At 42.9% G+C, this 13,749-nt stretch overlaps 1 protein-coding gene across 2 annotated transcripts; it reads left to right on the top strand.

Moving 5' to 3' along the window:
- Window positions 1-2,442: 2,442 nt before the first annotated feature.
- polr3glb (RNA polymerase III subunit GL b) lies at window positions 2,443-10,123 on the top strand. Of its 2 annotated transcripts, XM_041243138.1 has the most exons (9): window positions 2,443-2,512; window positions 4,433-4,490; window positions 5,043-5,196; window positions 5,585-5,714; window positions 5,993-6,061; window positions 7,302-7,358; window positions 8,078-8,151; window positions 8,524-8,649; window positions 9,076-10,123. In XM_041243138.1, exons 1-9 carry the CDS (start codon window positions 2,458-2,460, stop codon window positions 9,160-9,162), a joined length of 810 nt encoding a protein of 269 aa, XP_041099072.1. In that variant the 5' UTR covers window positions 2,443-2,457; the 3' UTR covers window positions 9,163-10,123. The 2 variants fall into 2 exon arrangements, with proteins under 2 accessions (XP_041099072.1, XP_041099074.1); XM_041243140.1 differs by lacking the exon at window positions 4,433-4,490 and having other exon boundaries at window positions 2,452-2,512.
- The last annotated feature ends 3,626 nt before the right edge of the window (window positions 10,124-13,749 follow it).

Raw genomic sequence — 13,749 nt, 5'->3', positions numbered from 1 at the left:
CGTATCGCAAAGCACTGTTCAGTACATAGCAGAAAACCACAATGCATTTGTATAGCGTGTCACACATACAACTGCCACAATCAGACCATTTAAATAACAGATTTAAATAACAGCGTACACAATACAAAAGCAGCAATTTTAAAATTACATTAAAACCTACTAAGATAAGAAAACTATTTTATAAAAATGTGTTTTTAGTCTTGACTTGAAAACTGTAATGGTCCCAGCTTCCCTGACAAGCTCTGAGACTGTCATTACAATCAGACAGGCGGTTCTCCAGATATTGCCTGAGCTATATCTCAGAGTAGGGGCTAGTATCACAGTGAATTATCAGAAATGATGTTGAATTTAATAAAAGGTGTCAAATTTTGACCATCAAATTGTAACTATTTAGCCTGTTTTTTTCTTTAAGTAGGCTCAGACCAGTTGCCTAAGATTGTTAAGGCATTTTGACTGGATAAACGTCAAATGTATATAAACGATATTTCATTTCAAATCAGGCTCCTTAATTTCAAAATAAGCTGTTAATTATAAAATGGACTGTGCATCTAAACACTATTTCACTTTGCTGTAACGGGCACAGAAAGTGAGAGACCGTCTGGATGTATATTTTTGTACAAAAGAAGAAAAAAAAAATCAATTCTCAGCTGGCATAAATACCAATTTAGTAACTGCAGGCTCTAATGGAACAGTGAATGTCAGTTTCTATAGAAACAGCATAGCTGGATTCCAGCAGTAGCGTTCCCACGGTGACACTAGCATGCTGCTGCAATGAAAGCCCACGCATTTTGAAGCCTAACAAGGCAAATTGCACCTTTCAAGAGAGGGTTATGAGATTTTAATAAACAGCTTTCAATCCAGAGATTGCAAATGGGTTTTGTATTGTCGAAGGTCATGTTGCGTGAACATTGTGAGGAATGTGAGGTGCAGCAGACTGCCATAACAATCCATGGCATAAAATATGCTAAACTAGGTCTTTTCATAGTTTGGAATTATTACAGTGAAATGTATTTTTAATGTACAGTATTGTGTGATTTTCATTTGTTTAAAGACATTATCATTCTAAGTGGGTCATATTTCCATTACACAAATATTGTATTAACCCTTTGCGGTCCTATGTCGGACCAGGTCCAATTTTCCCATTCCAGTCCGACCCTGTCCGACAACATCAGAAGACGTCAAGCACAGGTCTCTAGTCGTTTTATCTCAGAAACAATAGAGGCAGCTTCACCTGGTAAAGGATTAAGATAGTTTAGTAGATATCTAGTCTGACACTAAAACATTAGTCAACTCCACTAAATGAACCAGGCTCCCCTGGGTGGTCCACATTAGTCAATCCAGAGTAATCACAGCTAATTGCATGTATACTCAAGGCAGGGTTGTCTATGTGTCATTCATAGTACAGCAACCACAGCCTCGGGCTCTTTCTCCTTATGCTGCACGTCCGACAGCTTTCTCATTAGAAATGGAATAAAACAAAATCTTTATATAGCGCCTTCCATAGTGGACCACCATCACAAAGCGCTTTACAAGATACGAGACTAGGGTGTGTGAACCATGCATCAGCTGCGGAGTCACTTACAACAACGTCTCACCCCAAAGACGCAGCACAAGGAGGTTCAGTGACTTGCTCGGGGTCACACAGCGAGTCAGTGGTTGAGCTGGGATTTGAACCTCCTGGTTACAAGCCTGTTTCTTTAACCACTGGACCACACAGCCTCCTAATGGATTCTAATGGAAACCCTTTTTTTGTTCCTGATTACGCGATCACCTCCTGATCATAACGCCTAATTTGTTTGTACATTTTAAGGAAAAAGTTGGATAACAGGAAGGGTTTGTGATCAAGTGTTTCCTGGAGGTAATGTTCTAGCAGTAGCGCAGTTCTGCCTTCGGTAGGAAAGCGGGTCTTGCAGTGTGTGCTCACATTAATGTTGCGTTGGACTCTGATTAAAGCCATCTTGTTGTATCTGGAATGATCTCGATTTTTTAAACCCACACGAAGTCTCCAAAAGGTCTTACACTTAAAAAAAAAAAAAAAAAACAAACAAACAAACAAAAAAAAAACCATTCTACCAAACAGATTCTCTACTGATGTCGCTGTTTTATAAATGGTTCAGCTTCACACCGCACCTCTTCACGAAGTGCCATAGTTGAATAACTGATACAGTATCAGTAATGTAATATCCAGTAATGTTGTTGAAGCTGGCACCCTGGGATCCTTCAAGAAGCTGCTTGATGAGATTCTGGGATCAATAAGCTACTGACAAGCAAACGAGCAAGACGGGCCCAATGGCCTCCTCTCGTTTGTAAACTTTCTTATGTTCTTATGCATAATAGCTCGTGTAAATATTGCTTCCCTTTGTTCATATTACTCAGAATTTGAAACAGCGGTGCCACCTCAGTTATTCTCAGCCTGAACCTGGAACAGACTGCGGCGGAAGGTTTGTTTCAGGCAGGATGACTATCAACAGAACACCGTCACAGCGTTGCCCTGTAGTGACCCGGAGGAAAGGTAAACGAAATACGAACACGAACCTGAAGGTTTTCTTTGCCAGTAAAACAAACGCAGACCACTGCAGCTTTACTAAAGTTAATATTCCGAGTTTCATGCAGTCAAATAAAGGGAAGTCTCGGCTGCTATTTTAAACAGGAGTTGCAAGGAAATAGGCACCCTCGTTTGTGTCTTCACGACACGTTTCTGATTCGGCGCTTGCTGACCACAATCGCATTTGCAGAGTCTGAATGTGTTGGGATGGTTTCACAGACCGCGATTATCACTAATCTTGGACCACCTAATGTTATTTATGAAAGTCCAAATGCATCCTCGGTGTTCCAAAAAAACATGCATGTGAAACAGTGACGTTTTGAAGTATTCTGCAAACATTTTGAAACAAGTGGTTGAACAAAGCATCGATTTCATCTCCCTATTTTGCAGTAAATTATTCGATTAAAATTTGTAATTTAGTTAGATCGTTTTACAGTAATACAATTTAAAAGTAGTGCTGTGTTATAACATTGAAAATGTGCAGAATTGCTGTCGAATCCTTTCAGGAGGTCCTCCAAAACTTCAATAACATCATTTACACGCTCGATAGGAAATAAAGTGTATCGAAGTGAAATAAACTACTGGCTGATTGCCTTTGTATGGATGTACTGAGAAATGAAGCATTTTTTATTCGATTTACTCCTTTTTGTAGTCTGCAATACAGTTGCAGATTTCAAGTTAGCTGTAGCATTTTATAAGTTACTTGAACTCTGCAGCTGTTTAAGAGCTGAAAACAATTAAAACAGAGCTAATTAAGCAAATTATCAGTTGAGTTAAGGGTCTAGTTAAGTAACTGAGCGGTCAGTTGGAATGAAAACCAGCAGACACACAGGGGGTCCCCCAGCATCAGGGTTGGGAAGCACTGCTGCAAACGAATGCATTTCTTTCCAGGATCAGAAACAGATTTCATTTTACACAGTGGGGACCTCTCCTGGATTACACCAGCCATGTATCCATGGTTACTGCAGCATTACCAGAGAATCAGGCTGTTGGTGCAATTCAGGGTAATCCCTGGGGCTGTAGAATGCTCTGATGAAGGTGGGCGTGGTTTATCACAGTGGGATGTAGCTTGACTAACTAGGAGGGGCTGAATTTATTCAAAATCTTTACAGTCCTCCTATTACCCCTCTTTTAACCTCCTTACACTGGCTCACTGTGCAGAATAGAGTTTAAGATTTTAACCTACAGAGCCCTAAAAAAGTAGAACCGTTATTTGCAGGAGTTACTGACCCCGTATCTTCCAAACCGCACTCTGAGATCACAGGATGCAGGGCTGCTGGTTATTCCGAGGGTCAGCAAAAGCAACACGGGAGGAGGGAGGGCTTTTTTACATGCAGAGCCCCTAAATTATGAAACGCCCTCCCTTCTTTCGTCAGGGAGGCTGGGAACGTTACAGTTTGTAAGTCGACTGAAAACATACTCTTATAAAACGGCTTTCTTATCTTGGAGGGTTTTAATGTACCTATTTGTAAATTTCTGCTTTTTAATATATATATATATATATATATATATAATATATATATATATATATATATATATATATATATATACATACTGTTTTTTAAATATGCAATTTAATATGAGTGTGAAATGCATGGGGACCTTTATACAAAGGTATTGTGTAAATGCTAATGCTTTTTTTTAATGTACTGTACAGTGCTTTTGTATGAAAAGCGCTATATAAATAAATACATAAATAGATCAAATCATCCCTCAATCCACATGTATTAGTAGGCAAAGCTATTACACTTCTTTCTCTACTAATAAAGTACCAGTACTGTAATAGGAAAATCAGCCATTTCATTACTTACAAGTGTCAGCACATGGCTAATTTAAATATCAAGCTGTTTAACTCACACACACACAAACGCCTTCTAATCACTGCAGAAGAATGCCAGTCCACATTCTGGAGGTCCACACAGCAACCAGTTTCCCAATGGAACAGGTAATAATGGACGAATGTTGATGCAGTGACAGTACCTTATTCAGAAGCATGAAGAGAAACGTGTAGACTCTTCTCCAACGCTTTCTGTACAACTGCAGACACGCCTGTGCTCGTGGTGTATAGCGTACGCGAGGTGTGAGGCTGCAGTGTACTGGAGCGCCGTTCAGAGTAATCATGGGCTGTGTGATAAAATAGAGAAGTTTGCGTGGATGCTGATTTAACAGGCAAACTTTTAGAGCTGCAGTTTATATTGATCGCCACTGCTTTTATTACACACGCTTCAGTGAAACATTCATTGCTCAGTTAAATGCCCTGTTGCACTAGGGGAGCCCCATTACAATCTCAATGCACAGTATTGTATTATGCACATGCGCGTTTTACTTGTATTTAGAGCGTTTGTAGAGAGCTCACATGTATTGCTTTTGAAAGTGGGCTGAATGCATTCGTTATTGTCATCTAGTTTGTCTTCCGTTAGAAAGCTGGTTGGTGACAGTGCCTTGTCAAACTATAACCTTGCACAAAAACTTGCCAAGCTGTCGATTCCTTCTCCAGATCTCTGCTATGTTGGCACTCGCCTAGAGGAGCAATGGCTGGGAGAGGAAGAGGCAGAGGCAGGGGTCAGGTGACCTTCAACATCGAGGCTCTAGGGATTGGAAAGGGGGATGTCCTTCCTCCACCCACCCTGCAACCCACCCCACTGTTCCCAGTAAGTGACTTGTTTGTGTTCTGTTTGTGGAGCGAGGGTTCAGCCACACCAAGAGGCGTGCAAGGCAATGGAGCGATGGAATGCTCACACACTAAGAGGCATAGTCCCGATGCGCCAGACCGCTCTCAACTTGATCGGTCTTTACAATCGCAAATGGTCTAGATAAAGTTAACCCAAGAAATTACTAGAAATTCAGCAGAGAGAGAGGAGAACAAGAGGGCAGATCGTTATAGATCAATAGAGAGACATTTAGCAGTTATCCCTGTGATGTCTGATACGGGCCGCCCTCTATTTTTTACTGTGTCTTGATCGTGGAATACTGCAGCTTTTGCTCAGCAGGCTGTGATGTGCAGAGAGCGTTAATAACTGTCTGTGTCCTTCTCTGCAGCCCATAGAGTTCAAGCCAGTGCCGCTGCAGCCAGGAGAGGAGGCTGAGTACATGCTGGCACTGAAGCAGGAGCTGCGCGGAGCCATGAAGAACCTGCCCTACTTTGTCAAACCTGCAGCCCCAAAGAAAGGTCAATACAGTATAATGACAGGCCTGGGGCGGAACGATTCAATGCTAGCCAAGGTTTTTAAACCCAGCCTCTTATTAGCGCTAACACTTAAATGCAATGATCTGCTTCCCTCTTTAATCTCTGTGATAACTGAGGCTGTAAATCTAACAGATTATCAACCTTTTGTGTAATGAAAAAGCAGCCGGCTTTATAGTCTACGTTTGCATTTATTTCATTATTTCAAGCATTCCGTGTTTGTTTACTGTTGAAATGTTTAAACCTCTTTGTTTGAACTTCAGATGTGGAACGTTATTCAGACAAGTACCAGAGTTCAGAGCCCACCGACAATACCATTGAATGGAATCCAGGTACGTTTGAATAATTTCATTTGTAAAGCAAGTGTGGTCACTTTATTAGGAAACGGGCAATGCTGTTATACATGTGATCTGGAACAGAACACAGTGCTTAATAGTACAAGAGGTTTATGAATCCATGCCAAATAAAACAACCCAGTACTAAATAGTGCAGAAGCACTAAGAGCCAGGGGTACACGGTTTTTACAGCGTTTCCTTTATTATTAGACAATTTGATGATATTCCCGTACTGTTCAGTTTCTTTACAAGGACAAATACAAGGACGGCGCATAGCAGCAACACCAGGGTTCTCCCCAGGCTGTTTCAGCTGGGCGGGCTGCCTGGCTGAGTGACAGCCGCCACCCAGCTGAGCAGCCCCGATCCGCCCGTCTCGCAGATGCTACTGTGCCTTTAACCGTAAGGATTGATTGCGCTGCTAGCAGGCTAGATCACTTGTACGGGCTGGCTGAAAAAAAAAACAACAGCTTGGACCCACGTGACAGCTGTGTTGCTGTCTCTTTTTTTAAGCAGGTTCTGTTTTTTTTTTTTAAGCTGAAAAAAATATTATTCTCTAAGCAAAAACAGTGAGAACGAACGTGGAAATTAGAGAACCGAAATGGACGAGGAAAATGAAAAAGTAGAAAATGGAAAAGGGCAGCCTGGTTATAGCCAAGAGCAACTTTTCTGGGGAAAACAGTAGAAATGGCTTTTTTTGCAGCAAGGAATTGGGTTGTGTGACGTGCAAGCAAGAAACACAAACAAGATCGCTGTGGATCAGGGGGTGAATGGAGCAGTGCACCCTGGGTATGAATTAGGGTGGCTTGTTATTCATTACTATGATTATCATTCTTTCTCTTATTGTATATTTAAGGTAAGGCAGTTCTGTTTTTGCGTTGCAAGTGCTCACGCTGTAATGCTCTGCCACCCGGCTGTACAGAATTCCTGGGGAGAACCCTGAACACCTTTATTTTGCAACATTAGTTTCTGCTAACATTCTTCATTTTAGAATTGCCAACTCTATAGTGACTAGACTTTTTTGGTTTTTACTTGTTTGAGGGATCTGATTGAATTATTGTAGGTTTGCACTGTGTTGTTACACAACATTGACTGCAGTTCTTTGGCTGTTACCTTTCCTGCAGTTGGAGCGTCTGTTTTGTCTGGTAAATAAAGGGATTGATTGATTGATTGATTGATTGAATCTGTTCTCAGTTGGTCATACCTGTTTAAATGAAAGATTTGTTTTTCGTTATTTCAGATTGGAGAAGGCTGCCCAGGGAGTTGAGAATTCGGGTGAGAAAGCCCCTCAAGGAGAGTAAGTATTGAGGGTCTGTAATGCGGCGCCCCCCTAGTTAATAATACTGACACCAGCATAAGACACGTACTTGCCTCTCTACGACAGAGCTTGCTGTCTGATTGGATGGGAAGAAATTCACCTTTGAGAGGTTAGCGGTCTTTGCAGAGGCTCTAGTTGATTTGCTAACGGATTCCTCCTGTGTTTTGCAGAGGCTCTAGTTGATTTGCTAACGGATTCCTCCTGTGTTTTGCAGAGGCTCTAGTCGATTTGCTAACGGATTCCTCCTGTGTTTTGCAGAGGCTCTAGTTGATTTGCTAACGGATTCCTCCTGTGTTTTGCAGAGGCTCTAGTTGATTTGCTAACGGATTCCTCCTGTGTTTTGCAGAGGCTCTAGTTGGTGTGCTAACGGATTCCTCCTGTGTTTTGCAGAGGCTCTAGTTGGTGTGCTAACGGATTCCTCCTGTGTTTTGCAGAGGCTCTAGTTGATTTGCTAACGGATTCCTCCTGTGTTTTGCAGAGGCTCTAGTCGATTTGCTAACGGATTCCTCCTGTGTTTTGCAGAGGCTCTAGTTGATTTGCTAACGGATTCCTCCTGTGTTTTGCAGAGGCTCTAGTTGGTGTGCTAACGGATTCCTCCTGTGTTTTGCAGAGGCTCTAGTCGATTTGCTAACGGATTCCTCCTGTGTTTTGCAGAGGCTCTAGTTGATTTGCTAACGGATTCCTCCTGTGTTTTGCAGAGGCTCTAGTTGATGTCCCCAGACGCAAGCAGCAGGCTCGCGTTGACAAGGAGGAGATCATCCGCAAACTGGAGGTGAGATCCTTTCTGCTTCCTTACAGAAAGCTGTAAATGACAGGATACCGTTAATACAAGTCCAGCAGACACACGTACATTAATATTTATACCGCAGGAGTGGATCTATCACGCCACGATGATCAGAATGCAAGCTAAAGGTAAAGGGTGATTAAGAACGGGGTCCTGAGGGGGCTGCTGTGGCCACACAAAATCACGTTGTCTTAGCTGAGTTAAAAACGCTGACATCAGTATTATTAAATCATCAGATGCACCTCTCTGTGCCAAGGTGGACTCGCACCTTTCCATTAAATTCAACGCGCCGAGATGCCAATTCTCACAAGTGTCTGGCTTTTGCGTGTCTTTATCGTTTTCTTTCTTGGTCGGACTCAGACGCTGGAGAAGAAGGAGGAGGAGAGCTCAGAGGAAGAGGACGAGGAGGAGAAGACGAAGAAGAAGAAGCAGGAGGATGAAGAGCAGGAGAACGAGGAGGAGTACGACGAGGAGGAGTTTGAGGAGGTGAGGGGGCCCCCCGGGGGGGGAGAAGCCCCGCTTATAAAGGCTTTCGCTTTAAAACCGTGTTTCTTGAAAATAGTGGCGTATGAATTCCAAAGCTTTGTTATTCCCGTGGATATCTAATAACTGATCTGATGATCTGATGTGGTGCTAGCATCAAATCTTCAACTCTATCATCGCTATTACCTGAACACGACAAAAACAAATCTCTTTCAACAGTGATAATATTTAAATAATAAGGTACCGTAAGAACCCGTGTATAAGTCACACTGGTGTTTAAGTCGCCTCCCCCTTTTTGGAACAACAATTTCAGGGAAAAGGCCTATAGGTCACACCAGTGTATAAGTCGCTCCCCCCTTTTTACAGTAACCAATTAGAGGCCTTTGGAGACTGGCTAGGTGGCATCTTAATCTCTTTCTTTGTCTCCAGGAGACGGACTACATCATGTCCTACTTCGATAACGGGGAGGAGTTTGGAGGAGACAGTGATGATAACATGGACGAGGCTATCTACTGAAGCCCCATCCCTGCAGGAGTGCTGCCGCCCTGCGATTAGAAAGCACAGACATTACCCCTGCTCTGCAGTGCTGGGCATGTCCGCAGCAGAGCTCCAAGGACACGGGGCGTTAGGGACCAAAGAACTCTGAGGACAGCCTGGTTCTTGTGTTGGTATGTTCCTCTTTTATAATGAGTTCCAGGACACATGACCTTACCTTGGCTGTAACTCGACCACAGCTGCGTTTGTTTGTTATGATTTTAATGGTGTTTTTATCGACTTTTTTATGTGCATGACTTTTAGCCAGGACTTCAGGGTAAGCACCCATTGCTCTTGTATGAAAATGCCAGGGGTTCAACAGGATGTCCCTCCAAAGCATCTGCCGGAGGTTTGGCATCGTGTTTGTGATACAGAGCCGTCAACACACAGCAGCGCCTGGGTTCACTGGAGCCACCGCTCTCCTTTATTAGCTTCTGCAATCTGGCGTTTGCTTTCATTGTGATTTCTTTCAATTTTATTAAATGTTGCGCTGTACCAATTGTTAATTATGCCCTGAAATTTCGAATAGCTCTCTGGTGTTTTAGAGAATATACACCGTTTTCATTTTTTTGTATCTGTGCTACCTGTCTACTGAGTTTGGAAACTTAACCTAGATATAAAAAAAAAAAAAAAAAAAAAATGAACAGAAAGGGATTTTTCAGTATGATGATTCACCACCAGAGGGGGCTACAGTGTAAGTGTTCATACGCAGTCTTGTCTGTAAATACAGTATGTTAATATCTGTTTACATCTGTGCTCCAAGATCTGCTGGAGCTGTTCCCTGCTGTTAAACACCACCTAACAGCTGTCTGTAAAATGTGAATTTAAAGAATTGTTTTAAACTGTTGGATTTACAGTTTCATGTTTTAGTATTTTGTAAAGAATAACACTTTGTGACTTATCAGTTTTTTCTTTTTTTGAAGAATAAACAAAAGATACTGAATGCCCCAGTCTGCTGTGAATACTTGCAGTCCCTTTGTCATGGCTTTTCTGACCAGTACCAACTCTAGGGTCCAGGAGGGAGCGGGTCAGCTTTAAAACACCCGGCAGACGCTGGGTTAATTACTGGGTCTTTTGATCAATTCTGCCATGATACAAAATCACACCACTGTCTCTATTGCTGTAATAAAAATGGTTTTGTCTGGCCGCTTAACTAGGACCTCAAAATCTTCCTTTCCTGTCTTTGAGCTTGTCTGGGACCAAACCGCTTTCCTGTGTGGAGCAGAGAGCTGTTTAGTTCAGTAGAGAGGGCAGAGCTGTGTGGAGCAGAGAGCTGTTTAGCTCAGTAGAGAGGGCAGAGCTGTGTGGAGCAGAGAGCTGTTTAGTTCAGTAGAGAGGGCAGAGCTGTGTGGAGCAGAGAGCTGTTTAGTTCAGTAGAGAGGGCAGAGCTGTGTGGAGCAGAGAGCTGTTTAGTTCAGTAGAGAGGGCGGAGCTGCTTGGAATGTTTGGCTGGCAGCAGGATGCGAAAGAGAAATTCCACGAAATGACTCCAGAATGATTGATGGCGTAATCTGACCCTGAGCTTCAAGCAGTGTGTTATTGAAGTGCTATTAAAGAACATGCATGCCAAGACTGCGTTAAATGAAACTGCTGCAGTTTCTTCACAAACAAACGCTCGGGCAGCCTGCCACTGAAACTGTTGTTGAGGGCTGAGACTGCAGAATCGTGTGTGTGTGTGTGTGTGTGTGTGTGTGTGTGTGTGTGTATTCAAGGAATCTGCAACGAGGAGCAAGGACAAAATAGAGTATGTGAAAAACAACAGAATTTGCATTAAAATGGATTCAAGCAGTGTGTTATTGAAGTGCTATTAAAGAACATGCATGCCAAGACTGCGTTAAATGAAACAGAGAGCTGTTTAGTTCAGTAGAGAGGGCGGAGCTGCTTGGAATGTTTGGCTGGCAGCAGGATCATTTTCACTGTAAGAAGATGTACAAATGAGGGGAGGCCATTTGGCTCATCTAAGCTCGCCTGGTTCCTAGCGGCTGATTCTTTGTACCCTCGTCAGGGCCACAGTGTCCCTTTTGTGCTGTGGTGTCTGGAATTAGACCCGTCCCCACGGTGCATTACACAACCTCATCACAACCTCCTTGGATTTGTGCTCTACACTTTTCGCGATACCCCAGCGTTCAGCTTGCTTTTTGATTGCTTCCCCGCACTGTGTGGTTGGTAAGAGCGACGAGTCGATTACATCACCAATGTCACCCAGGAACACATACCTCCCATGGTGCTTTGCGAAAACGCTTCTGTTCGGCATCCCTTGCTTTGTAATAATACACTTGTCAAAGCATATACTGTGTTACCTTACCTGTGTTACCTTTTGTTACATTTTGCTTTTGAGAATTGAAGTGTTCTCAATGCATTGCTTGCTGCTGTACATAAACTTTAAACACAAGCATACTCTCACAGCCAGCCAGTAGTGTGTTTTTTTTCCCCCCCAGTGTGATATTTATTAGAATATCGCTGTACACTGAAATCCTTTTTCATTGTATTTTTCAATTCAGGTGAAATTAGGTAGCATGGCACAGAAGGTGCCTCGGGACCTTCCCCTCACAGCTCTTCAAGCAAGCACTCCTCAGCTCTGACTTGAACAGCCCTGCCTGCCACCCAGGTCTGGGTTTTCTTAAGCAGAGTGACAGTTGTGCTGTGCTTTTGGGGTGTCTGTTGCATTCTCGGATGCTGATTGGCAAATGCTTTTTAAAAATGTTCTTCAGTCTGCTGCCGACAGCTTTGCAATGTTTAATCTGTTGTAGCTCTTTCCACAAACCGAGGACTGGCGCGTGATTCCACTAGCTCTGCAGGATATTCCACAGATCGTTTGCACCGTTTTTGTTACCTGGTCAAATCGCTGGTAACTTGACACCATCGGCTGTGCCGAGCCTCGGGCGTTCTTCACACACTGACTTTAAAAACATCATTGTACGTGTACAGCACACCTGACCAATAACATTTCACAGGTACAAAAGGAGAGGTGATCCCCTGAGAAATCTTCTCCTGCCTTCTGGCAGCCATCTCTGTTCCCTTTTTGTCTCCAAACACTTTGTGACTGTTTTCTTATTCTATAAATAAAAAAGAACTGAAAGCATGGTGATGAAAGACAAAAACCAAACTGGATAAATACACTGTATAAACGTGGAAAGCTGTTTTTGGTGCAGTTACTGCTTGTTTTTTTTATTCAGCACTTTTTTTTCTGAAGGGAATATGGTCCAAAAAAAATAGACTTCTAGTCGAAACTTTTGTGGTTGAATTAAAGTTTTAGTATTTCTAAATCCAATGTTATTGAGTGCGGAATAGTTCTGGATATAAAAACAAACCCAGACACAGCTGTGAAGGAACGCCCCCCCCCCTCCCCCAGCAGCTGCTCGGGGGCCTGTCCTGTCACTCTCCGTTGTTTTTCTCTCCAGTTCGCAGAAGCGATCTGCAGTACGTGCTGAAAGCCATGTAGGGGTGGGGCTGGTATAGCAAGGGAACAGGTCCTCTCCACCCTCCTGGTGCTAATCTCTCCTGCTCAAGTTGGGTGTGGCTCATTGCCAGACTTTCATACACAACAGAACAGTCAAAGTGTCCCAGAACACTTTGCAGTGTTTAGAAACACGTTACCTTTGCCGTTTCCTGTTTTTTTTTTTTTTTTCAGCATTTTCCCAGTTGTTTTGATATTTGTTATTCACACAAATCAAAGGTAAAATAACCCAGGGTTTTTTTTTTTTTTTTTTTTTTTTAGTCAACTTTTGCTTGGGAACACTTGCCAGGAGAGTGAAAATTTGTATTTCTTCTGGCGGATGCTCCCTAGGGAATGCTGAGAAGTGATCCACGATCATTTAAAATGTTTAACGTCTACGGAGAGTAATGCTTTTTCTGTGCAGTGGAGTGTGCTGCTTATTAAACGGGTTTTATGCGTTGGTTTTCTGTGCGCGGTGTCTTCCTGACGCGGCAGTTTATTCATTCTGTTATATGAACTCGTATAAAAGCATGCCGTTTTTGCTACTGAGCGTATTTCAAGCAGTTGTAATTACAATGGCCTTGCATGCAGAAGGGGAGTCGCAATGGTAGAATGGTACTGTGGCAACATGTTCTGTGTAATGCTATTCTAAGGGGGTGCGAATGGGTTAGTGCACTCGGTTACAGTATCAGTTTTGACACACAGCGTTAAGTGCGTTTGTTCTTCACTTGGGGTGGACCTGTTAATATAACACCTCAGCAGCATGTATTCAGGGAAGAACTCTGAGGAGCCTTACCGTGGCTTCTAGTTGACTTTTAGAGCTTTCTGTGTTACCAGGAAAGGGTAGCCCCTTAATTTTATACAGACAAGATTGCATTACACCCAGCAAGCGCTGTGCCTAGAAGAGGGCAGCTCCTTCATTTTATAGACAGGATTACATTACACCCAGCTAGCTCCGTGCCAAGCCTGCATTCAGCAAACGCTGTGCATTTCTCGCCAGTAGCGTAAGGTATCGCTGTCTCACAGATTTCCAGCCACCAATACAAAGTCAAACCCTTTTAACGTCACTCCAGAGAGACTGAGCATTAATGGTGACAACAAGTGGAGTTGACTTTATCAGGAGTGCTCTTATA

The sequence above is a fragment of the Polyodon spathula genome, unplaced genomic scaffold (genome assembly GCF_017654505.1).
Source record: "Polyodon spathula isolate WHYD16114869_AA unplaced genomic scaffold, ASM1765450v1 scaffolds_1585, whole genome shotgun sequence".
Lineage (NCBI taxonomy): Eukaryota > Metazoa > Chordata > Actinopteri > Acipenseriformes > Polyodontidae > Polyodon > Polyodon spathula.
Note: the sequence above shows the minus strand (reverse complement) of the source record. Positions and strands in the feature narration are given on the sequence as shown.